The 25,139-nt window shown below is 37.1% G+C and overlaps 1 protein-coding gene across 3 annotated transcripts in view; it reads left to right on the top strand.

Moving 5' to 3' along the window:
- SRBD1 (S1 RNA binding domain 1) overlaps positions 1-25,139 on the top strand; it is a 126,583-nt gene that overhangs the window by 45,187 nt on the left and 56,257 nt on the right. For all 3 annotated transcript variants that reach the window (XM_030944535.1, XM_030944532.1, XM_030944534.1), the window contains exon 17: positions 16,917-17,008. In XM_030944535.1, coding sequence (XP_030800395.1) covers positions 16,917-17,008 — 92 coding nt within the window. The remainder of the gene's footprint in view (positions 1-16,916; positions 17,009-25,139) is intronic.

Genomic DNA, 25,139 nt, shown 5'->3' with positions numbered 1-25,139 from the left:
GAGATGTGATATATGGATTTACTTATTTATTTAAACTTAGTCTGCTATTAGATTTGATGCTGATAGCAGAAGCTTAGAACAGGCACTTAGATTACATTCAGCTGCCAAACATAAGATGTCTTCATTTTAGTGTCTTCTAGCTGTCAGAGGGATGAAATTTTTCATCCTAAGGCATAAATGCTCTTATTAGTGGGGAAAAGTTTCTTTATTGTTTGAAGTATCAATATTGTTGAGATCTGCTAAAAATGAAAGTTTGTGGGCAGATCCTAACTTTAGGTAAAAATCTCCCCCAAAAAATATTTTCAGGGTTTTTTTAGTAGTAAACCTCAGGAAATCGCCTCCTGTGCTACTGCTAACAAGTTCCCCCAGTACTAGGAGAGCAACTCGTGCAACCTTTGCTTTAAACCCAAAAAAAGACAAAATGCATTGGATTTTAGGAAGATTTGAATATTGAACATTTATGACCTCTAAGTGTCTGATAGCCCGGAATATTCTACGACTGAGAAGCAAATGCAACCTGTCTGTCAGTAAAGCAAGAGCTCTTTCCCTCTGCATTTACCTGAAATTGCAATTTCTCATCCTGATTTCAGGCTATTGGCTCTTAGAGGCTGTTGGCAGTGCAGGAGTGAGTGCTGCCCATGTTGCACTTTCCCTCGGAGTAATTTTGTGTGATGCTGAAACTGGGAGTTATGGCTGCCTGGACTCATTTAACTTTTCTTATCTACAAAGTGCATGGCAGTCTTAAGAGCCCCATGAATGACATTGAAAGAAGCCACAGCAACAGGAGATACTCAGCACACTTCTGTTTTTTTCAGGGCATGAGAGGCAGAGAATATAGACATGCTGTGTGTCTCAAAGGGACTTTGAGTAGGTTATTTCAGCTTGAAAAGGGATTAGACTTAGATGACTGCGGTGTCATGTGGTTGTAACTGAAGGTGCCTATTGAGGATAATTCCTTTCTATAACTGAGTCCCAGCAGTTTTGTCAATGATGAGTAAGTGGAGAGAGGGCCAAATGATCTGTTTGTCGTGGTGAGTGATACAGAGGCGAGAAACTGCTCCTGAACAGAGACATCAAAATGCACAAGCTGCATGAAGCATCTTCTGCAGTACCCACCCCTCCTGCAGCAACAATGAGCAAGTGCAGGGGAGAGGGCAGAGAGGAGAGAGTGATGCTGGCTTTCTTCTTCCTTTTCAGTTTTGGGGGCAGATTGGTGTTGCTTGGGTGACTCCATGCACAGTTGTAAATGTAATCACATCCATCTAGCAGTTCTGCATGTTTAGATATTTTCCTTTCCTTACAATACCTAATGCTCCTGAACGTGAATTTGTTGCTCACATAGAAATAACATTTTTGCTTTAATCATATTTGCAATTGCAGTTAATATCAGTTTCGAATTAAATCAGATTTTATGTAGCAGCAAATATTATTCAAACAGCTCAACTGTCTGTGGATGTTTCTATATCAAAAGCCTGAAGGTGGGAGTGATGATGTCTGTCTATAAGCAGCTGTAGTTATTCCTTATAATAAATTGGCTTTTCATGTAAAACTTCTCTCTCAAACCTAATTAAATTTATATTTTCTAAAACTTCTTTGGCAGCTAAGGCAACATGCCTACTGCCTGTTCAGTTCTTTCATTGGGTTGAACTAGAACTAACATTTAGATAGAATACATTTTGACATTTGAATTTGATGTAAATGTTTCAGGGAAACATGCGTCCTCCATGGGTTATTCTCTTGTCACCATTATGATGTTGTACTGTAAATATACTTTGTAAGTGGGCTTTCAGTAAAACCAGTAATGCATTTATTTCTTGTTCTTGGTCTATTTTTCCTCATAGTATAAAATTACAGCTCCAAGTTACTTTTTTCCTTTTTAATTAAAGTTATTTTCTAGAACTTTGTCATTTTTAAGTAAATCAAACTGGATATTCCTCAATATCCAGTTTTGCAGAGACAATCTCAGTGATTGTCTCTGAAAAAGGAAATGTTAACTCTAATTTTCTGCTGTAAGAGTAAATAGAAAGAGACATTGTCAATTTGAATGTTTTAAAATGAAATAATTTTGATATCATGATATAGTATCTTTTTAATATATCCCGTTTTTCTAGCTAACAAGAACAGTAAAAAGACTTTTAAAGGGATGTTTAACTCCTTTTAAAGGAATGCTTAAGGCGCACCTGTTGACTGGTCCTCTTGTTAACCCCTGCTCCTGTAGGGAAATGGCTCTGCCATCATCTTGGTGCTTGTACCTGAGTATCCACAGGCACTTGGTGCTGCCTTGGTTGTAGCTTTCTCCTTGGGGGAGCTTGTTGATGATCTCATGGCCTTTCTGGAGAAGACCACTCACTCACTGGAAAGTCTGAGCTCGTTATAGGCAGATCAAGCTAGAGGAAATTATTTTTCCTCTTATTGGCTTCTCTTTGGTGAAGCAGTTACAATACATTATAGGTTACTGGACTTCGTACACTAACAGGAATAATGTTTTCTGATTGAGACAAGATTTTAAGCCTGGGTTTGTTCTGGTGCTATGTGAGAAGAAAAAAGTGGTGGCACCTAATTCAAAGCAGATTCTATTCAGTTTTATGATCTGTAGGAAATTTCTTCCAGGTTTTTATAAAGTAAAGATACAGATTAAATGCTGATTTGTGTCAATATACTTTATTTAGTATGTGATGCATAAAATGCAGAATTAATTATTTTTGGCTCAACTGTGAATATTAGCATTATGAAGCAATGCTCGTCTGTAGGTTCATATTAGGTCATGATAAAATAAAATTTATAATTAGTACAGTGGACTTTAAGCAAGATGCTTTCTTTATGTAAATTGTATTTGACTCATCTGAAATACCAGTTCTAGCATTCAGTGCAGGTTGAAGTCTTAGTGATTACAACAGGTCTTGTCAGAATTGTAATGGAGTATGTATGGTTTGAGTTCATGTCTATTCCTTATTTATGAGGTTTTTGTAGGTTAGTTTCCATTGGATTTAATGACAGAATACAAGTTTGGGGGTTCTTTAGTGTGTTACACTTAATATAATTAGATTGCATGAATCACATCTTGCATGCGGTGATGGTGATGTTGTGATCTTTTATGAACTTCAGAGGAAGTCAAGACTTGGAGCTTGTGAAATGTTTGTTCTAGTTCTCAGGGTAAGATTAAACTCAAATCCAGGACATGCCAGTTTGTTGTATTAGTATTCTTAAAGCGTTATTTATATGTTTTTTAAGTATTTCAACATCTTGACAGAATTCTGAACATACCCATCTGGCTAATTTTATAAAGAAATTTTGAATATATAGTTTACAAATAATTACATGGCATTTCAGGATTAAATTCTCCATTATGCAAATTTATATTAAAAAAAAAAGGATAGTGGAAATTTGATCCTTCATATTAAAATCTCCACCAGCAGTTCCTTAATGTAATATAGATCTGAATTTAGCTGATGTTTTGTTTGTGCTTAGACTGGGAAGCCTATCTTTCCTTGTGGGAACAAAGGGGAGTATTTCATGTTTGTACCTTGTTCTTTTGCTGGAGGAGGAGTCTGTTGCCCCATGTGTGCAGTGGGTGCAGGAGATGCTGTCAGCCTCATCCCAGCTGCCCAGTCCAAGCCTCGGGCTGGTCCGGTGCAGCTCTGGCTGTGGTGCTGCACGTGGCGCTGCTGGTGTGCGGACACGAGCCTGGCTCAGGGCTCTGGGCACGCTGACAGCCCAGCACTGCTGGCCTGGCTTCCAGGGGCAGGCTGAGGACAAGGCTTGGCTCTGCCACCTCCTGCAGTAGCCAGCAGAGCCAAGCAGGCGCCCAGGGGGCGGGAGATGCTCTGCCCTATTAAAGGCTGCTGTGTATCCCACCCTGGCATATGTTCTCCATAACCCCCCACAGGAGCTGTCTGCATCAGGCAGAGCCCTCCAGGCCCTGCACTGCTGTGCTGCCGTGGAGTCTCTCTCAGATAACCTCTGGTTCTCATCTGGACAATTATTGTTTTAATATTGTGCTGTCTCTTCCATTGCCCTGATCTCCCAATTGTTGTTTTGTTGGTTTTGTTGTTAATTTTCTTTAAAGTAACAGCTGTTAATTATCAGCTGCAAGAATAGTCTTTACAGTTTAACATCAGACAGTGGAAATTAAGTGGGCCTGCTCTGTTCCTGCTGGAATCAGCAGGGCACATATTTCCATTAATTTAATTTTCAAACAATTTCATGTTTTCTTTTTGCTTACAGCATTTGAGGAAGCTGGGATTGTTTAGTGAGTTCTCAATGCAGCACTGTTTTTGGAAACAGAGTTTTGAATATTAAAATCTCCATTTATTTATGCCCCCACTGTTCCAGGGCAAATATGTGCTTAAGTGTATATTTGGTGCTAAATTTTTAACCTGCCATTTAAAAAAAACCTTGGAACCTCAGTTTAATACCATCAAAACATCACACCTTAGCTACAGAGGTTCTTGTTAATATGTAGTAGGTTTTAGAGTTCGTGCTCATGGAAATATTTGAAACCTGACAGGACACAGCCCTGAGCAAGTTGCTTTGATTCTCCCTGCTTTGAGTGAGAGTGTTGGACTAGTCAGTCTCTGGAGGTGATTGTGTCTGTGATTCAACCATTGTCGCAGACATCTCTTTGTGAAAAATCTTTTCTTTAGGATTTTTCTTTCTGAGAAGCTGTGGCCTCAGAAACAGAGGTAAACAATAGGTTATCTGGTGCTGTAGAACGCAACAAGTCCGTCTGGATTGGGCCATCTTGGATGTTTATAGTTAATAGCCAATCAAAGACTAAGCTATCTTGGACAGAGTCCGAGAGAGCAACCTTTGTTATCATTCTTTCTGTTCTATTCTTAGCTTAGGTAGCTTCTGGAAACCTTTTCCTTCTTTTTCTTTTTTGTATAGTTATAATGTAATATATATATATATCATAAAATAATAAATCAAGCCTTCTAAACATGGAGTCAGCGTTCTTGTCTCTCACCTCACCTGAAAACCCTTGTGACTGCCGTCACAAACCATTGTGATTCTGAGGCATTCAGCAGTTTCCAAAAGCTGAAAGAATCATTCCAAGACCCTCACTCTTCAATGGTGGCTTGTCTTGCAGGATCTAGGCATAAGAATAATGAGCAATCCCGAGAAGTAGATGTAGGATAGATGCTCATTGCCCACATGGCAGGGTGGAAGAACTGAGCATGAATTTCCTGGTGAAAACTTTGGCATCTGTGAGAGAAAACAACATAGTTATATTTGAGAAGGATGAGTTGCCCATTTTAGTTTTGTTAGTGCCTTTGTTTAAAATCATATAACTGACCTATAGCTTCTCAAATGTTTCTAAGAGACTTGCCCATTATAAAGTAGGGTGGGGATGAAAAAGAGGGGTAATAAGGTTAAAAAAAAAAGTGTGTTCCAAGATATTCTTCTGCAAAACGTGTTGCTGTGCTCCTGAGTAATTAGATGTACAGATGTGTTAATGCACCTTCACACTATTGTAAGGAATTATTGCTAGAATTGTAGTTGATTATTTAAGTGCTATATAGCATATCTATGGCTGGAGAATCATTTTGAAAATTGTGATGTAAAATTAGGACATAAAATAAGATGCATTTTTGTGATTTAGTAGGTGTAAGGGTCTCTTAAAAACTAGAAAGCCATCTTATCCTGTGCTTACATATTGGCTAACTAATAAAACAAAAAGACTATAGTTGGAATTTTCTTTTCAAATCTATAAGTAATTGGTTAGAATTGAAGCATGAGAAATTTCTGTCCAGATTTTTTTTAAGTATTTGTAAGTGAATGAATAATGTCTTTTAAATGAAGTGGTCTTTCAGCATATGTTTATGCCAGTTCTAGTGATATTACTCATGGAAAGTCTCTTGCGTGGATCTGTCACAACCTAAGGGAACAAATTATTCCCTTTTAAGAGAAGGGGAAAGCAAATATAGCACTATCTAACTGAACTTTTATTTCACTAATCCCAGATACCTATTTTTGCCCTTTTTCTCCCCTTTTGGTTTCAATCTTATGAAAGAAGTTAGCTGTCTGTAAAAACATGCAATTCATTAATGTATTTCAACTTTATGGAGATTTGGTCATTACTTTTATTTGTGGGCTTTTTTCAGAGGTTGATACATACTTTTGTTTGTAAAACAAAATGAATGAGAGGGTGTCCGCTGTTGTAAATGGTTAAAGAATAAAATATAGTATACCTAATGTTTAGCTCACTTTCATTTGGAGATATTTTATTCAGATATCTTACTGTAGATGCCCAGCAGTTACATATGAGAGAAGCAAAATAATAATATTTAAAACTATGACAATGAGGAGAAGTCATGGACGAGCCATAGAGGCCTAAAAAGAGAAGAATGGGTAATTTAATAACAAGGCTGAAGCAGATTGATATTAAATAACAATTTAATATCGATCTGCTTCTATTGCTGTACAGACATTTGAATACATCTTTCTGCCTTTAAATCTGTGTAAGAAAAGTAACTGAACTATTAAAAGGGCTTGTTAAGGTAAAGTAAGCTTCAATTGATTTTTTTTATCGGGTTGTTTTAGTTTCACATGAAAAATGTTACCTTTTTCTGAAGAATGAGTAGCCTACTCTTTTTCTTAACTTTCTTGTTAGATTTTTTTTCCTGTCTGTTGCTATAATCCTTTTTATACTGTAATGCTGCAGTTCCTTCATAGGGATTAATAGATTTTGCTGGAAACACTAAACTAGTACCTCAGTTTTACAACCTTTTTTTCCAATGAAGAAAAATATTTTCCCTGATGGGCAGAATGGAATACTTCCTGATAATTGACAGTTTTGAATAGTTATAAACTAGATCACAGAAAAATGTCAAAGGAACTGTATTGTCCTATTTAAAAAAAATTAAAAGGAAAACCCCAGCAAATGAGTACTTCAGAAATAGTAAGTGTACTGTCATGATTTAATTTGTAGAAGTGATTTTTGAAAAGTAGAAGCATATAATTTTGATTAGGTCTGCATGAAGCACTTTTACTTTATGTAGCATTTGTCTTGAATATGTTGAGCTGGAAAATAAACTCATTGGGTGAATGCATCTTCTGTAAACCAAAACAGTTTATTTTTTAGGTGAATTACAAATGAAAGTAAACTAAAGAGAAACTACATGCCTAGAAAGATGTGGAAAGAACACTTTTTCTTATTTAATACCTCAAAGAATTTTTCCTGCCAGCATTTATTCTGATTCCAGAACTCTTAATTTACTTTGAGTTTCTCTATGTGGAAAACCTGGGTACTTCAGAGTTCAGTAAGCTGTGCCAAGCTGTGTCTGTAGATTAAAAATATTTAATATGAAGTCTTTGGATACAGCCTCTCTGTTAAGAGGGATGGGGAGGGAGCAGAGAGAAGCAGCAGCAGAGGATCTGTGGTTCCTTCCCTGTACACAAAGTCTTTCTACATTGCATTGCTCAGCCCCGGTAGAAGGGATATAATTGACTCTACCTTTCCCTCCTGGACCTGTGCTGAGGAGAGGGTTGGGCTAGCAAGGAGAGATTGGGTACTAAGATCAGTGGTATTGTAGGAAAGCACAGAGGGGAAACAGAATAAAGCCTGTCTCTGGCCAGAGCTACAGGTCAGAATTTTGCATGAATCAGGGCTGTGGAGGCAGCACAGCAGCACTGGCCAGGCTGCCTCCCAATGGCCCAGAGTGAGCATTAAAGAAAATGACAGTTGCTGGAGGTGCTGTTCTCCAAGAGGCATTTTCCTCCATATGCTGTGGTCTTGTCCAGTTACGCTCCACTCTGGGGACAAAGTCTCCCTGAGAGTTCATGTGACTCCAAGCTCCAGCCTTTGGTCTGGATTGACTAACTGCATTTTAGGCACAGCAGTTGCTGCATCTGTGTTGCTCGTTCCAAGAGATAAAAATGAGTCGCAAGAACCATTATAGCACTGGAATGTCTTGTTCTTATAGCCTTTCTAGGTAATTTCAGACTGACTATTCACGTGTGATGCTTCTTAATGCTATGTAATTGATTAAATCTGAATACTCTATGAAGTTCACTGACAAATAAATTGGTTGAGAGGTCTTTATTCTCTCAAGAACCTGATGGACACTCCTCAGGGAGGCATTTATTTTCTTGAATGTCCTGTGTCCCACAGGAGGGTGATGTAGGCAGAGTATGCAATAGGAAAGTGTTTTGGCTTTAAAACTATATAGGCTTTAGTCAGACATTTTCCCTCTATTTTATAAATTGTCAGTGACAGTGCCAAATACAGGTGGCACTAGTAAGGTCTAGGTATTTGTTTATAGGCAGGAATCTTGTTTTTTAAAAAAAGTCTTGCTTGTTTCCACAACCTTCATATTTGGTAATGCTTCAACTTGAGTTACTATACATGAACATAAACTACCTGGTTTCAGGGTTTTACCCTTTGCCTCTGCTGTTTCTAAGAACAGCCAGGATAGATCTTACCTCTTGTAAGATCTTGCATGGCTGGAAATGGACTGGGTTAAACACCAGCTTTTTTGCCATGTGCTATCACTGCAGGGGTTTCTGCTTGGCTGAGCTGAGAAGCTGCTGGCAGGACAGTGTTGGTGACAGCCTTCTGCTCTGGAACTTGCAGATTCCTTTGATCTGTTTCATGGTGTTGAGTCAAGCTTGTCATCTTCACCAAGTGCTTGAGAACTGTGAGGAACAGGGGCTAAAAAAGGCTGCTGCTTATTGAGCCCTTCAGTAGGGAACAGTTTTCATAGGCTTTTTGGGGAGCATCATCATCTTTTTGGACTGCGCCATGTTTTTAATGTGCTTCTAGATGATTTCATTTCAAGATTGCCTATAAAGGTATGAAATGTTTAACATCACCTAGTGTTTCTCTTCTTTTTGAAGCCTGACTGCCAAAATCGTTGTTTCCTTGTCTCCCTGTGCTTCCCTCCTGGGTAAAAACAGGTTGGGTGAAATCCTGTCAGTGTCAGGCTACATTTTTTCAATGCTGTACGTACAGTTTGTTCCCCTGAATTCACTGGGATAATTTAGTTATGCAAAACTGCTGAGCACTGTCACAGTTTGTCTTGAAATTATGAAGTATATTTGTAAAGACCATACCCATTTCCATGACTATTATAATTTTAGAAGTGGTTTCTAGGGTTTTAATTTCCTATGTCTGTACTAAAGCCTTTTTTACTTTCCTTTCTTCTAACAGTAATTGATGATTGATAGGTAACTTCTGAACATATTTGAATACAACCATTTTTCATTTATACTGCTCAGAATTGCTGCTGTTGCATGGTAATCACATAAAATGTGCTTTTTTTAAAGTTAAACTTGTCCTCTTGCATTAAGGCAATGTTGATTCTACATCATCCATATTGTCACAATTTCTTTTCCTTGGCATTGCTGCAGCAAGGAGATGAGCTGTAGCTGAATTTTCTCTGAAGTTCCTGGTGTACTGCACTGTTTTAAGTAAAAAAAATTACTTGACTGCTTTTTAGTTGGATAGTTAACTTGGAAGTAGATTTTGGACCTGAAGCTCAGATTTAAAGCTCTGTGCAAGGGCAGAAAGGAGCTTCAGCTCCAGCTGCTTTATGAGCAATGACAGCACTTGTTTTCTGAATCTGTCAATGAAAGTGGTGGGGGCAGTCACAGGTGACTGTCACCTTCAGTCTTGAGACATGCCACCCTAGGTCTTTCACTTTTCACTGCAGACGTGGGACGTGTATTTCTTCTGGGGATGAATCCACAGCACCAGTTTTGTTCTGATAACAGCATCTGGCACTAGATTGATTTAACAGGCTCTGAGGTTTGCTCTTTTCAGATATGCGCTTGTACGGCAGCTTCTGTGCAGCTCTGACATGGCCACACGCTGCTGTTGTTTTTTCTGCCTCCTAGCACCACGTGTGAAGCTAAAGCTCTTTGACACCTGCCATTTGGACCCTTTTCTTACTGAAAAATGTCATCGTTTTCAGACAGGATGAAGACAGATATCTGATCATTCTTCCCTTTGCAGGGATGTGCTGAGGGCATGGTTCATACACAGCTGAATAAAGGATTCCAGACTGGAGCCATACAGTTGGATTTATTAGTTTAGTATGGTAACTAGTTCTTGATTTGGGAGTTCATAGAGTTTTCTTGTGAACAGACATTGAGGAAGTCTTGCATTTTATCTGTTCTTGAAAGACTATAATTTGGTATTTCAAACCATTAAATTTTGCATGTTGTTCTTCACCCGAAAGACTGTACTTGGATTCTGTAGGGAAGTTTAGTTTTGCATAAGCTTACTAGAAAAATTGGGAAACACAGTATAATTGTAAGATTGTGTTACTTTAAGATAAGTAATTTTTAATGGTCCGAAGCAAAGATACCGAAACTGGTATTAGAGTATCTTGCTAAAAATGGGTTGAAACAGGCCTAATTCTTTCCTCTTGAGTAGGTTCTAAAGCTCTATATTGTCTACCAGGAAAACCATCAGCTTAAGTGATGCTAAATATCATTTGTGGCTGAACAGGAGAGAAATAATTCCTAATGAAAGGATGATTATCTTGAACTTCTGTCACTTCAGCAGCTGCTTGATAAGGTGCTTTTTTATTGTCCCTGCTGTGGGGTCAGCAAGCTGTTTCAAATGTAGGGCTTGTAACAGAAAGAGGTGATGCTGTTCTGTATTGTAATCTGCTGTAAAACAGTGTATCTGGTATGAAATGATGTAATTGTTTTGACTTTACAAAGTGCATTGAGTTGGTCAAGACCAAATTCCTTTCTTTGCATGGCATAGTTTCTAGTAAACTTCATAAAATACATAACAAATTCATACGTGGCTAGAAACACTGACTTTTTTTTTGTTCTGACTTCAAAATGCTAGTTGTAAGCAGAATTTCACCTAATATTTTCTATGGAAACTTGCAGGATGCAGCTAAGCAACTATGTGGGGTCTGTTTCACAGCTCATCATTTGGTGTGCTCACTGAAGACTCTTTGTGGGGTTAAATTTTTGGGTGCATGTGAGCTCTGAAGCAGGAGCTGTACTTTAAGGCTTATGGTGTCCCTCCTGCATCTAATTGAATAGCTGCAACTGTGAGTCACTATGAGCTTTTTGTAATACTTTTGTTAAAGATGGCTTTAAAAGCTTTTGTCTGATTTAACTGATTTTGAAAGATGGACTGTCATATAAGCAACGCTTTTATGGCTTGTAGTAAATAAAGGTTTTGAGTGAGGCGATGGAAATTTGAGAAACATTCCTTTCTCATCTAACAGTGTTTTTAGTATTAAATATATTTTGCAGTGAAAATATCTCCCGGGTTCTATATATTGTTCACATTTAAAACTAATTATTTATATTATTTTAAAAACACAGATTAATTGGATGCTTTTTGCCTTGATTCTATTGAATAATGATGGCTTCCTAGAATAATCCTTTTTCATGATCCTAACATCTTCCTTTGCTGTACCACTACTTTATTGGCGATGGAGAAACACCATATTATAGATCTTATCTATCAGAATGAACAGGCTTTTGAAAATCTCTTTGGTCTTTATTCTTTGAGTACATTAAAAGGTTTTGGTATATACTGAATAAACTTGAACTTCCATGATTTATGTTTCTCGTATGAAAAAAGCAATGGCATAGCTGTGTCAGAACCAGGGTCTGTCAATCCTGATGTCCTGTTGTTCCTGTGGCAAAGCATGTGTGGCTGCACAAATCCCAGCCCAGCCTGTGCTGTGCTGTGGGCTCCAGCTGGCCACAGTGACCCCCAAAGCAGAAGGAATTGTGCTGTGCACAGCACAGAGGTGCTGGAGCACTTGTGTGCCCCTACATGAGTTGCTAGGAAGGGCAGGTGGCTCTGCCTGTGGTCATGGTGAGGAGCTGAAGGGGCTGATCAAGGTGCTTCTGCCATGTGCAATGTCCTGCTTGACAGAAGCAGGAAGAGAAGACAAGTCATAATGCAAATGAGGGGTTATTGCTTTTTCCTGTGAAGAGCTTTTTCAACCTGCCCTAGCTGGTTCTCATTAGTCAGCAAAAATGGGTGTATAGGGAGACATGTAACAACAGATGCAGGCATCCTATTTCTATAGTGTAACTCTCAACCCTTTTGGGTGTTAGGCTGTTCAGGAACTATTTGTGACATCTGTGTTTCCAGTAAGGCTCAATGGATTTCTCATTCATGAATCAGCCCGATCTTCTTTTGAGTATGTGCTTAATTAAGTCTTCCTTGGCCCTTCTTCTTAGTTTTAATCATAACATCTGCCAACATAATTAAAGCTTGATACATTCCAACTGAATGTCCAAATGCAGCCTTCTTTTCTAGAGAATATCTTGTCATTTTATTTGTCATTGTATTATTTAATTCTAATTTTCTGTCCCAGGTGATTCAAACCCCAATTATTTTAGTAAATAACACTGATTAAACCTTTGACTCTTTTTTTACTGTTGTACTTCATAGGAACTTCTGGCTTTTGCAGCCACAAGTTTATGAACAATATATTTATCAATAAATATGTAAAAAGTTGGGTTAGAGGAATTAGCCACAATTACTAAATCATGATTGTGAAGGGAATTTTCATGGCAGATCATCATTTATAGCCAAATATGAAAATCTTGACCTGTTCTGAGGTTGGCATACCCTTTGATTTTAGAGTGACCGGGATGTTCTTCTTCTCTTCTTTATACTGGTATTTTAAAGGATTGTAGTTGTAGATCAGGAGTTGGAAGTTGTAGGAACAGCAAGTTACATGAAGTTGGATAAAGTTGCCTTTTGCTTCTCTGTAGGTTATTAATCCAGTGTTACATTTGATTGTGGGGGAATGATCTCAATGTGTAATGTAGAAGTCTGAAATGTTGGTAAGGTTCTTGAAAATGTCAGGAAGACGCATTCATTTTTAAACCCACAAATGTGTAGCCTGATACATCTTTTCTGTATTATACATATACTTGATATTTTACATAGCTTTGGAAATGTTTACAGTGAAAACTTACTACCTAAGAAACCTATGAGTTTTAAAAATTGTAGTTTAGTTAAACCACTGTTGTTAACTAGCTGATTACTTGTAATCTTTATGCATTTAGTAGGGGTGTAATAGCTTTGAATTTAAAAAAGTTAATTGTAAGTATTCTTATTTTATTTTTTTTACAATTTACAAGAAAGGCTTTTTTCCTGTAAAAATGAGAAGATGAAAAATCTGAATAATCTGTTCAGATCAAATTGGCAATGCTTATTTAAGCTGAGTAAGAAAACAACTTGCTTTAGTAAGTGTTAAAAGGCTCCATAGAGTATTTAGAGTGTAGGTGCCAAGGTCTCCAGCATAAAGCTGAGAGCCCACCAGGTGGCGCTGGTGGAATACATTTAATGTTGCCCTAGCTACTTGAAATGTGTCTTGACTGTGACTGAGATGGGTGCAGTACAGGAAAACTTTCTTCATATGCAACAAACCAGTTTGTACACTGATATTGTGTAGTGGCTTTGTGATTTGGGCACTTTTAATTTTTAAAAATTGAATATAGATGCTGAAGAAAAACCCTTACCCATGGGATGTTGGATGTGGGAAGCATGATATGGAGGCGTAGTTCCAGATCCTTTACCTGCTTTTTTGTTAATTCAAAGAGAAGTTTATGAAAATTGTTCATTCATGTCCTAGAAGCTTATTGTATCATATCATAACCACGTGCTTATTTACCTACTACATATTGACTTTAAAAAGCAAAATAATTTTTCACTAACGCTGTTTCAAATGTTTCGATTTGATCAGAATCTTTCCTCCTAAGTAATGAGGTCTCATTATGGGGCCAATTCTTTTGGTTTTGTCTGCTAAGTGACTTAAAAAGTCAAAATAGAAACAAATTCTGAAAATGCACAAGATCTTAATACAATTTCTCCAGCTCTTATAAAGTTGGGGTTTTTTTGACTCTTTTGAGAATTGTATCCATTATAGAAATGGGAAGAGGAGATTGAAGAACAGTGTGGACGACTGTAGTTTGGAGTAAATTTCTGTTTCATACTCATTTGAGCATGTTTGGTTTTCTCTTAATATGCCCTGATATAAAATATATATATATTATTTAAAAGACATGATGTAGAGCATTTAGCAAAGTTAAAGTTAAAAAAAAAAATTAAGTTAAATTCTCTTAAATTGTCTATAAAGCCATCCCCCTTTTTAAGAGAATGATGAGAATGTGGAAAACATACAAAATGTCAGTGAACCAAAGTGACTGTCTCCTGTCTAGTCAAAAAGTAAAAGCCAGAACATCTGACAATCCCTAAAGCTTGTAATCTTAGTATTTTGACCAAGCTAAATTTTAGCATTCTGTGTGCCATTGTCACATTAGTAGCCACCTCCCTGTAGCCATATCAAACCATGTGATAGCCACTAAGAGTTCTGTGAAAGTTTGGTTGGCTGTTGTTGAATGAACCAGAGGATGGTTTCTTGGGAGTGTGTGGTCGTATGTGTTTAATCTGGGTAAAAGATTTATTTAACGTCTGGGTTTTGCTGTCTTGGGCAGAGCAGTGTGAGGTTCTACGTGAGTGGAAATTCTTGCTCCCCTTTTCCGCGTCTGCTACAACAAATACTTCGTAGAATAGCTGCATGTGTATACTAAACCATCTCAGAGTGGATCTCTAGTATCCAGTGTATGCTGCTTCTGAAAGTGCTTTTTATACCTTGCTCTCTTTCTTGAGATAATTTTTTACTTGGCTTCCCTCTTGCTCCTCACCGAGTGTATAAATGCTTTTGCTCTTGAGGAAAGGAAATACTCTTTTTTCAAATGTTTCTGTCTCCTATCCCGAGTGTTAATTTTATCTACTCATTTTAGCAAGGAATTTTTGTACTGCCTACCTTAAAATTTGGCACAAGTCACATATTACCGTAGAATGGCAGTGTTGGTGCAATCCTTCTGCTTCTGCAGATCTGCAATGTAGTATTAATGAGAAACAGTAAAATATTGAGTGTATTAAAATTCCCATCGAGTTCATATCAGTTTGTTCACTGTAGAAAATACCAGGAGAGGATCAAGCAATAGACTGTGTTCAGTAGTACAGTTTATAACACAACATTGTAAAAATAGCTGCAAAACACAGATTTTTTAAAAAATCTAAAATTCTATTACTTATATATTAACATATAATATATATAATTAATTCTATTAATTATATTATCAGTGTATTAAATTTAAAAATTGCATGTGGGCTGACATTTGGAATCTGTTGGAATATGAAGATTGAAGAGAGATTAGTGAAAAGCTGTTAGAAGTGTGTGCTTATGTGTTGTTTTTTGGAAGCAATATCCAGAAAGGGAACGCTTGCCAGATGCTGCCTTTATAAGGTGTGAACAGGTTAAGAAATACGTTCTGCTGCATTGTTCTTTAAATTACTTGTTCATCAGAGAAATCAGTTTTATGAGTCTTCTGTCAACATCTTTATGTTCAGCAGTTAGGTTTTTGTGATACGATCTTACTTCTGAGCCCTGTGATGGGAATGTTTTATGAATGTCATTTATAGTGAAGGAGTGCTCATAAAATCTTTTTGAAAGATCCTGAAATAGTTTCATTTTCACTTGCCCTATTCACCTGGTCTGAGGACTTTTTTTTTTTCTCTGTTTGAGTAGGTCTGGAGTTACATTAATCTTAAAGATAGCAGTATTTTATTCTCCGTATTTATTGAAAGATCCAGTCTGTTTGTACTACTGTTCTTTAGAGTTTTGGGTAACTTTAAAATCTGTCGTGTGTGTACAGCACTCCACCAAATTCCAGTTTTGACTGGGGAAGAGGGGAATCTGTAAAAAAACCAGTAAGAAAGTCGTACCTTTTTTATTTGCATTTTATACTATTTACTGTTACTGTGCTTGGAACATTGAATGGGAATATATTTAACCTCTGAGCTGTTCTCCAGCTTTTTCTAAAGGGAGTGGTTTCTAGGTATCAGTTTCTTTATGTAAAAACTTGACCTAATAAATGTTCCTAAAAGGAAAATTTATAGTCCAATTTTAAAACAATATAAAGCAAAGTTATGGATTTTTGCTGAAAGGTCTGTTTCTTAAGGTCTGTGGTTTCTCTCCTTATGGCAAAGATTAGGTTATTTTAAAAGTGGAATAGTAAAAGTAAAAATAGTCCTGAAACTGATAGTATTAATCTCCAGAGCAGTAGCTGTATGATGCCATAATTATCAACCTGAAATTCCAGTTCTGTTGAAGTTATTTGAATAAATATACTGTTGATTCAGTGGTGTCAGAATTTCACAGCTGAAAATAAACTTAGACTGTGAATACTTGATTGCAGTTTTCTCTTGAGTGGAACTAGAGCACTTGAAGGGTTTTTAATTATGTGTTTGATTTGAATTGCTGAGTTTATCATCATTACTGAATGAGTTTGAAGTGTATGGTATAAAAATGAACTGAAATTTAAGTTCCTGAAGATAAGCAATCTGTTTTTCTTTGGGGATGGCAGTGAGAAGAAGACGATACTGAGCGCTGCTGAGAAGGAAGCTGCAGCACTGTGGCTCAATCTGTATCAAGTTGGGGCTTTTTGAGTATTTTAGGGCAGCTGGCTTGAGGCAATGTGTGTGCATGCTCATGGCTTGGATTCAACTGATACGTTGGACTTTAGAATGTAGGTGTTTTTAATGAAATTGTCAGGTAGGTTTAATTGTGTTTATGGAAGCTGGTTTACCTATTTACTTCTGGTAACACTTGTTTCTTGTATTCATTTTCTTTCCTATTGTAAAGATTAAGACAGGGACTGAGATCGTGTACACTGTGTGTTTATAGTAAGGCTAGAATTGATAAAGAATTAATGTTGCAGGTTAGGGAGGGGTGATTTTGCTTAAATGGGGATATTTTCCTTTGTACTGACTTTTGTAAGCATTTGGTTTATTCAAAACCTGAGGCTTTAAAAAAAAATCTAAATATTCAGTTAAGTGACTTGCAGAGTCTTTCATGTGTGTTTTTCAGCTGTGTGCTGTTTTACTTATTTGCTGTTTTATTTTTCAGCATTGTCAGTGAAGCGGGAGCGTCCATCTACAGTGTCAGTCCAGAGGCGTCCAAGGAAATGCCAGACCTAGACCCTAACCTAAGAAGTGCAGGTATGAAGAGTATTTCATTTTATCATATTTCAACATGGAGCTCAAGTCTCAATTCTCAGCCTGCTTTGTTTATGTTCTTAAAGAAAATAATAGCCAAAAGTAGAAAAAAGTTTTGGCTATTTCGTTTTTAAATTTTAGTTATTCTGTCATTTCACATTTGAAGTCCTAGGCGTGCAAGTGAATGATATCACCTTCTACTAATGCCTGTAATGTAAAGATCCTTGTGGATGTATTCCTTCAACAGGCTGGTGCAGGAGAATTTATAGCGATGAATAGAACCAGTGAATTGCAGGAACTTTCACAGTTGCACATGTCCATGCTCACTGGGGCTTGACCTTCCCTCTTCTCTGTGTGTTCATAAATATCTCTAGCAATAATTAAACCATTCAAGGGCTGGAAAAACAATATAAAACTAGAGCAGATAATTTAAAGTTGTGCATTTGTTGGTGATCACTGGAGTCTTCATGTAGCTGAATACAGTTTTCAGGAAATATTGTTTAGGTTTTGTGTTTAAAAAGTTATCTACTTCAGCATAAATGTCATTGAGGTGTAACACAGCAACTGGAAATGTGCAGGTATTGCCACTTTATAATTTTAAGTTTTTGGTTAAAGAGTAGTCTTTAGAGATCAAATTCCTGGCAGCTCCGTCCGTGACCAGATTCTGCTCATGGAATTGTTTTATTCAGAGACAGCTGTCTCTGAATTTTTTTTATTCAGAGACAGGTTTGAAGTTATTTTTGTATTACTTCACTTATGTATTTTTAATTGTGTGTCTTTTTGTATTTTGTTTAATCTACCTTATGGGTTTTTTTGTTCTTAATTTTTCTGCAGTTTGCTGTCATACTCAATCAAATATAGCATACTGGAAAATGCAGCAGCACTTGTGTATAGAACTTTTCCAGTCAAAATTATAATGTTCTTAGATTTAATGTTTTTCTAGCAGGTTACTGGCCTGGAAATCCTTTGGAGGGTATAGATCAGCAGAAAAGAATTCTGACATGGTATATTCAGGGGTAAAACTTTATAGAATTCCCCATGTTTCCCTTTCCTCTTATTTCCACAAAGGGGAAAGTGTTAACTTGATGTTTGAAGTGAATGTTTTTACAGGAAGGTTCTTGGAATGTCTGTATCAGCCCTTCCATTTGCAGGAGAGGTCTCTAGCTTCTTTTTGCTTGACTCCCTTTTCCCTGCTTGTGAACAGACTCCGTTGTGACTATTTCTTCCCTGGGCTACAGAGGTTTTAAATGTGTCATGGTATGGCCAGAGCAAATATTAGGTGTGTGACATTTCTGTGTTTGTGACAGATAGCACTAGCTTTCCCTTGGGTCACAGTTTTTTATGGTGCTGATGTATTAAATGTAGGTTTAAAGTATGTAAATGAACAAAAAACACTAAAAAGGAGGAAATCTAATTATTAACATTATGCCTTTCCAAGTGTACATGTTTCTCATTTTCTCCAAAATTAATTTTTCAATATTCCAGACACTTTTATTTAGTGTTGTGCATCAAATACAGTGAAGTGAAATAAATTTTTTAATATATGATCAATTCAAATATTACTTACCTCGAGTTCATAATTGCTCCCTTATTACTAGGATTTTCTTCAGCCTTAATTTAAGTGCTCTTGCATCTGGTTTTAAAAGCATCAGCAATTTTACCATGCTGCAGCAGTCCCACAGAGTGGATAGAAATTGAAAAGGGTAGGATAGAAATTGAAAAATAATTGCTTAGTTCTATGGATGTTGGCCGTTATGAAACTGACACCTAGAACTATCAAGGTATTCTAAAATTTTCAGGCTCTCTTCCTGACATCTTTTGGTGTCAATTTGTAATTAGCTGTGGTAAAGCTATGGATGTTTTCTTGAAGTTGAGTGTAAAAATGGTACATAACATTAGAGGGAAACATTAACTGATTGAGGCTTTTTCAGACTTTTTTCTTGACTAGCTTACTTGTATAGTTTCAATTTTCCTTTAATTTGCAGCATACAGAAAAGTGACATTGTGTCAAAGCTGACTTGCTTTTTATTTTAATTGTTGTCTTACATCATGTCAGATTCTTTGCTTACATGATAGCATTTAGTACATTAAAGGAAGCTGACAGCTGCATGATGAAGTGTGACATTTATAGTTAAAATAAAAGGTACAGCTGACGTGAGATATCTGTGATCTTAATGCTATTTGCCACTTTAACATTTTTCTCAACAAAACTTTATAGAAGGTTTTTTGAATGACACAGATAGGCCTATGTTTGTCCATTGGGTACATAAAAGTAATATATTAAATAATACATGTTATATGAGGACTTTCTCGTATCTGGAATATTTGCAGTGGTGTTTAGCAACTTTTTGTAGTCAGGTTTTGCTTTATACAAAGAAATAGAAGTTATCAGTCCTGATGGAAAAATTAATTTAATAGCTTCTCCTTGGCTGAGTGCCCTATATAGGGGGAAACCAGCAACCTTCATAATTTCTTGGGGGTGCTAATTAAAGGTATTAGTTAATCCAAGGTCTCAACCGGCTTTTTTTTCCCCTTTGAGCTGTCTTTGAAGGTCATGGATGACACGAGTTTGTAATGAATCATTGAGAAAGATCTCTTTTAAACCAATGCTGTATATCCAGACTGTAGAGGAAAGTCTTTATACAGCACTTTTAGCCAAAATTGCACTTGCTTAAAAAAGAAAAAAAGGTTTTCTTAAAACAATTTTCTGTTACCTACAGTATAGGGAATTAAATAGGGTCTTTCCAGCTTTAGAAGTGTTCTGAATATTTCATGAAAGTGCAGAAGCTTCTGTACTGCTACTGCAATTCCTATAAAATCTTGTGGAGTGGGACTCAGCTAAGTAGATAGTAAAGAGCTTGATGAAACCTAGTTACTTGTGTTTGAGTAGAGTGAGAAGGTATATATCCCCTTCTGACAGTCATTGTAGGATTAATGAGCACAACAGCTATTTCTCAGCCTCACAGAATTAGGAGATAAGAGGCTTATAGACCAGAGCAATAAAAGGATTTCCTACTTGATAGGCTGAGGAAGTTCAGATGCAGCAGATTAGGAGGGTTCTGCCTAGAGAGAAGCCACTGGAGTTCAGTAATGGGGGTTTTGGATGAACCTGCAGTAGGATTGCAGTCTGACAGACAAGGGAGTGCAAGGCTTCCTTGAATTCTTCGTCACAAAAGCTGTGCCCAAGAACACACTTGAGATTTGGGGTGGGAAGTTTTGTAGAGAAGAATGAAGACAATTGAAAGAGTACTTTACAAGCTGGAAATATTGATCACCTTTGTGAAGTTTATTAGTATGTGCTCTAGCAAGGTTCTGTGACTGCCAGCTCTGAGGCTGCAATGAGGTATTGGTAATGAGGGAGCTGTGAGGCTGCGTGGATGACTGCAGTTCTATTTCTGCCCTGGCATGTGTCCTCTGGCCACCCTCTTGAAGCAGCAGTTAAAATATTTCATTTGGTGGAGTTTTCATAAAGATGTCAAATTCATTGTTTTGGTTGTTCCATTCATTTGTTGGGATTTTTGCTTCTTTTTAAAAAAAATTATTTATTTCCTGACTTCACGTTTAGCCTTTGGTTAGTTTTTATTAATGACAGCTTCAAGTAGGAGTTATGCACTTGAACTTGCGTGTAAAATCTCCTGAATTGTTTTGGGTCTCTGTGATTGAGATTTATTTGTGCCTTTTTTCAATGCAAAGCCTGGATGCAAGTTTCCCTTAGAAGCAGTTTACTGGGCATGGAGGTACTTTTCTTGCAACTTTAGCAGTAATTCACTTGCCGTGGGTTACCTTTCATTGCCAGAGCACATGAGATGACTGTTTTGGTGTGTTATTCTTTGTAGAAGAAAAAAGTTAAACTCAGTGTGACAGGCATTCCTCCCTCAGACAGACGAGCTCTGTGACAGTCTGTGCCAGCCTGGGTTTGGTTGCTGTCACTGGGCCTGGGAATCCTGGAATTCAGTGATTTTCCAAAGGTTGATGTCATTGCTTTACTTCCATCCTGTTCCATACAGTTTTGCCTAAGGTTTGATTTTGTTGTGCAGAGCCTGTATTCCTAATAAAAATAAGTTTTATGGGATAAGAAATGAAGGATGTCAGTACAGATGTTAACATGTACACTCTTCCAGGCTTTCTTTTTTCTTCTCTCACTGCTTCTCCACTTCTACCCCCTTCTTGCAAATGCTTGTTGCCTTGAGCAAGTTTGGCCAGACAAAAGGGGAAGACTGTGGAGGAACAGATCAAGTATATAGGAAGTGTAAGCACATATAACTTGTGTTGAAGGATTGTCACACAGAAATGTGAAATTTGTGTATTTTCTGGATGCCTGGGAGCTTTTTAAGGTATGGCCAGCTAGTGGAGGTTTTGTTGTCCATAGTATAAGGAAGATAAAGGGTGTACCAGTTGTTTTACTTGTACTCACAAAGATTTTTTTTTTCTGCTGCCTCTCCACCTCTTGGATACTGTAATGAAATGAATGTTGCTTAATAACTAAGGATCAGAGGAAACTGATGTATTCTGATGAAACAGAGGCCTGATGGTGGAGAATTGCTATGAAGCAGGAGTCATGCTGGGATTTTATTCTGGTTTCAATGCACACTCAGTTATATAAATGAGAAATGTCTTAATTTCATTAAATTGATGAATTACCTTTCCTTTTGAGACGACTGCTCTAACAAATAAGCAGTTTTTTTCTTTATTTCACTACTTAAAAAGTAAAATAAAAGGGGGAGAAAGGGGCTGTTTTTTCAGACACAATGTTTGTGTAACCACTTGTTAGAAGAGATCTCATGCGAAGCCTCTCTATTTTATTTTCATATATACCTTATGCAATCATACACACTCGATATTTAATATGTAATTCAGTGTTCAAATGCTAAAAGAAGAGCAGCACCCCTGGGCTTGTCTAATGTAACGGCTCTAAGAAATGCGTGTTTTCCTCTTGGACATGAAGGACTAGGGCTTTGTCAAGGCCACATAGTTGTGTCACCCAGTTAGGAAAGCAACAAATGTAGATAAAATATTCCCTACAACTACTCTTTTTGAAGATTTGGAAAGCTAACAGGGCAAGCATGTGTCATGGTGCATGCACAGGTACAATCCAGTATGGAAACTGTGTTGTTTCTAAGGGATGTTTTCTGAGGATAAGGAAGAATCTGAGAGAGCCAAAGGTCACACAGCACAGCTTGCCTTAGCATTGTCAAATCCCATCTGCTTGTCTCCTCTCCACAGGGCAGAACACATTGCATTATTGTACATTCAAAGTTCAGCACACCACTTGCACTTTTCCTTGCAAAAGAAAGCCTTGTAGGCTTTGAGGGCTTGTTAGGACTTTTAGACTGTTATGCTACAGGGTTTCATTCCCTGAGGTCCTGTTAGAGACACAGAGTTCAGAGCTGTCATACTAGCCAGCAAGTAGAAGGTAAAGATTGGAAAAAATGTAATTTCTTTTGACTTTATGTTAAGGAAAGTAAAACAATTTGATGATTAGATGTGTGGGACATAGTGCCTGGATGTCTACTTGAGCTAATTTCTTCATCTTCTTAAAAGAGCACTGCTCCCCTTTGGCTACTCAGGAGAGAAGGTCATTTTTCAAAAACTTTATTGTTTTATTGAGTCCTACGGTTAAAACGTTCACACTGCTGTCTAAGTGGGAGCTTTCTTCTGCAGCTAGTTAGGGAGAACTGGTGAAAGTTCTACAGGCTTTCAGAAGGGAAAGTAAGCACTGAATTCTCATGCATCAAAACATTTTGTCAGCCCAATGTTAGATTGGGTGGTGTGCAATTAGAGCAGTGTGAAATGAAATCCTATTTCATCTCTCATCTGTTGTGTTCTATAGCATTTAAAATGAGTTTAATTATACTTTTGAAAGGATGGAGAACAGAGAACCACACTGTGGTGATGAACATGCAGTGGTTAGAAGCGAGAAGGGTGGTGAACAGCAGTAAGATGTTAAAGATAGAATGTGTTAATGATAGTAATATTAATAAACTAAAATAACAGTAATAGCAATAATTAATGCTTAATTGATAATAGTAATATAAGTAATCAGTAATAGGAACAAGAGGATCTTGTTATTTGCCTCTCCATAGGACCCAGTTCCTACTATTGAGCAGAAGCTCATCTCAAGGCATGGGCTAGGCTCTACAATTCAAACAGAAATTATAGGGAATCTGTGGGTTCTACTGGAAATGAAAACCCAGTCTCTAGCTGCAGATAGTCTGGAAATTACTAAACCTCTCCCAGGTGGGCATAAACATATGCCTGCACCAGCATATTGAAAAATAGAAAAATAGCCTTGAATTGCCCCAAACCAGTAGCACAATCCTGAATGGGTCTTTACACAGATGTGAGAGATGTTTGTAGTCTCGTAGTGTTCTTGTTGTTCTAGAGAAGAATCAAATGTTTTCTAACCTGTGTAAACCTTAGAGTATGTGGGAGATGTGGTGTATAATCATTAACATCCTGCTTACTGGCAGTGAATTTCCTCTGGAGCTGTAGAGCTCAGGAGTGGGCTGAAGCATGATCTCCTGCTGCCTGCAAGTTTTACATGCTCTGGTCAAGATGCTTTCCCTTAGCATAGAAGAGCTATGAGAGCCATTCACTTGCCCCCTTCTGGTGTAACTCTGTGCATGTGTTGTCTGTGTATTCCCTTTTGAAGGCTTTGTTGCTTCCTTGAAGTGTGGAGCTGGAGGAATGACCAGTACCAGGATGCTCTTCAATTCAAGGAGTTTGGGTTTCCTTTTAATACTGGGATTTAATGTGTTATTTGCCAAAGCTGCTTCTTGTACTACAGGCATAAGAAATAACATTCTGGTCACTTACAAAAGGTTAATATTTGCTGTTGATACCAATGACTAATTCTTCTAAGATACAGATGACTAGCTCTTGTAAGATTAGAACTTCAAGTAATTTTTTACTTTTAGCAGTAACAGGAACCAATGGCAGTGTGATGCAGTTAGTATCAGCAGTGTGAATATGAAAAGGATATTGATGATACCTACCTTTTAAACTGAACAGATGGGGAAAAGTTTTTTTGGAGTTTTTATCATCTTCTGAGACTCATTTCTGTGACAGAAAAATCATATGAGGCTTCTGTTAAATGCTTATATGTCCCCATCTCATCTTAGATAAAATTGATACTATTCTGTGATAAAGAAATTGCTAATGCTTGAGAAAAGTGTTTTGAGAGTGTTTCTAAGAAAAAATATTGACTTTAAAAAGCTGCATTGTAATACTCACTTGTCAAAGTTTTTCTCTTTAAACATATTTATAACTTTCTTGTTGTTTTCAACTCATCTCTTTTAAAGATTTTTTTCTTGGTAATAAATAGGTAGAATATGGTCCTTCATTATTTCATTAATCTTAGGCAAATAACAGATTATCAGTTTTATGGAGTTAAAAGTAAACTAAAATGTAACCTTTTTAAAACAAAAACCTGCTCACTTGCTACAGAAGAGCTTTGGATGAAATGCAGCTGTTGAACAGTTGCTTAAAATAAATTGCATACTTTAAACCCACCAAGAAGATATATGAGGATTCAAAACTGTGTCACAAATCCTGACCTACTGAGAAAGAATGCTTAATGAAAAGACTACTGTACGTTTCACTGTATCCTTTGCAAGGAGGGTGAAATTCAGGTCAACAGGATAGAAGGCTTCCAGGACTCAGGAAACCTGAACAATCGATCACTGAGTTAACATTATTGCAGATACTTATGGAGAGTAATTGATCTTGAGCACAATAATAGGCTTTATAAAAGGATTTTAAAAGTTGTAATGTTTCCATATCTACTCTGGTATGATATATTGACAGTAATTACTTATGCATTTGTGAGTCCCTGATTACCTAAAGATATTTTTTTATTTCATTGACATTGAAGTTTCAACCCAGACTTTTGAGTTGTGAAGGTTATTTAAAATAGGAGGGTGGATGAGTTACTTGGATGTTATAGTAGCCTGTCTCAGCAAGAGTGAAATACTGAGGTTTCATAATAAAGATACAGAATGTTCTCATTTATGACAAAATTGAAGTTGAACTCATCATAGCTTAATAGCTTGCGGTTGCCATATATTTATTTGTGAATAATTTATAAAACTATCTACTGCCTTCACATCTTTTCAAAGCCCAAAACAAATGCTCC

The sequence above is a fragment of the Camarhynchus parvulus genome, chromosome 3 (genome assembly GCF_901933205.1).
Source record: "Camarhynchus parvulus chromosome 3, STF_HiC, whole genome shotgun sequence".
NCBI lineage: Eukaryota > Metazoa > Chordata > Aves > Passeriformes > Thraupidae > Camarhynchus > Camarhynchus parvulus.
The sequence above is the reverse complement of the archived record's forward strand: the minus strand, read 5'-3'. Positions and strand labels throughout refer to the sequence as shown.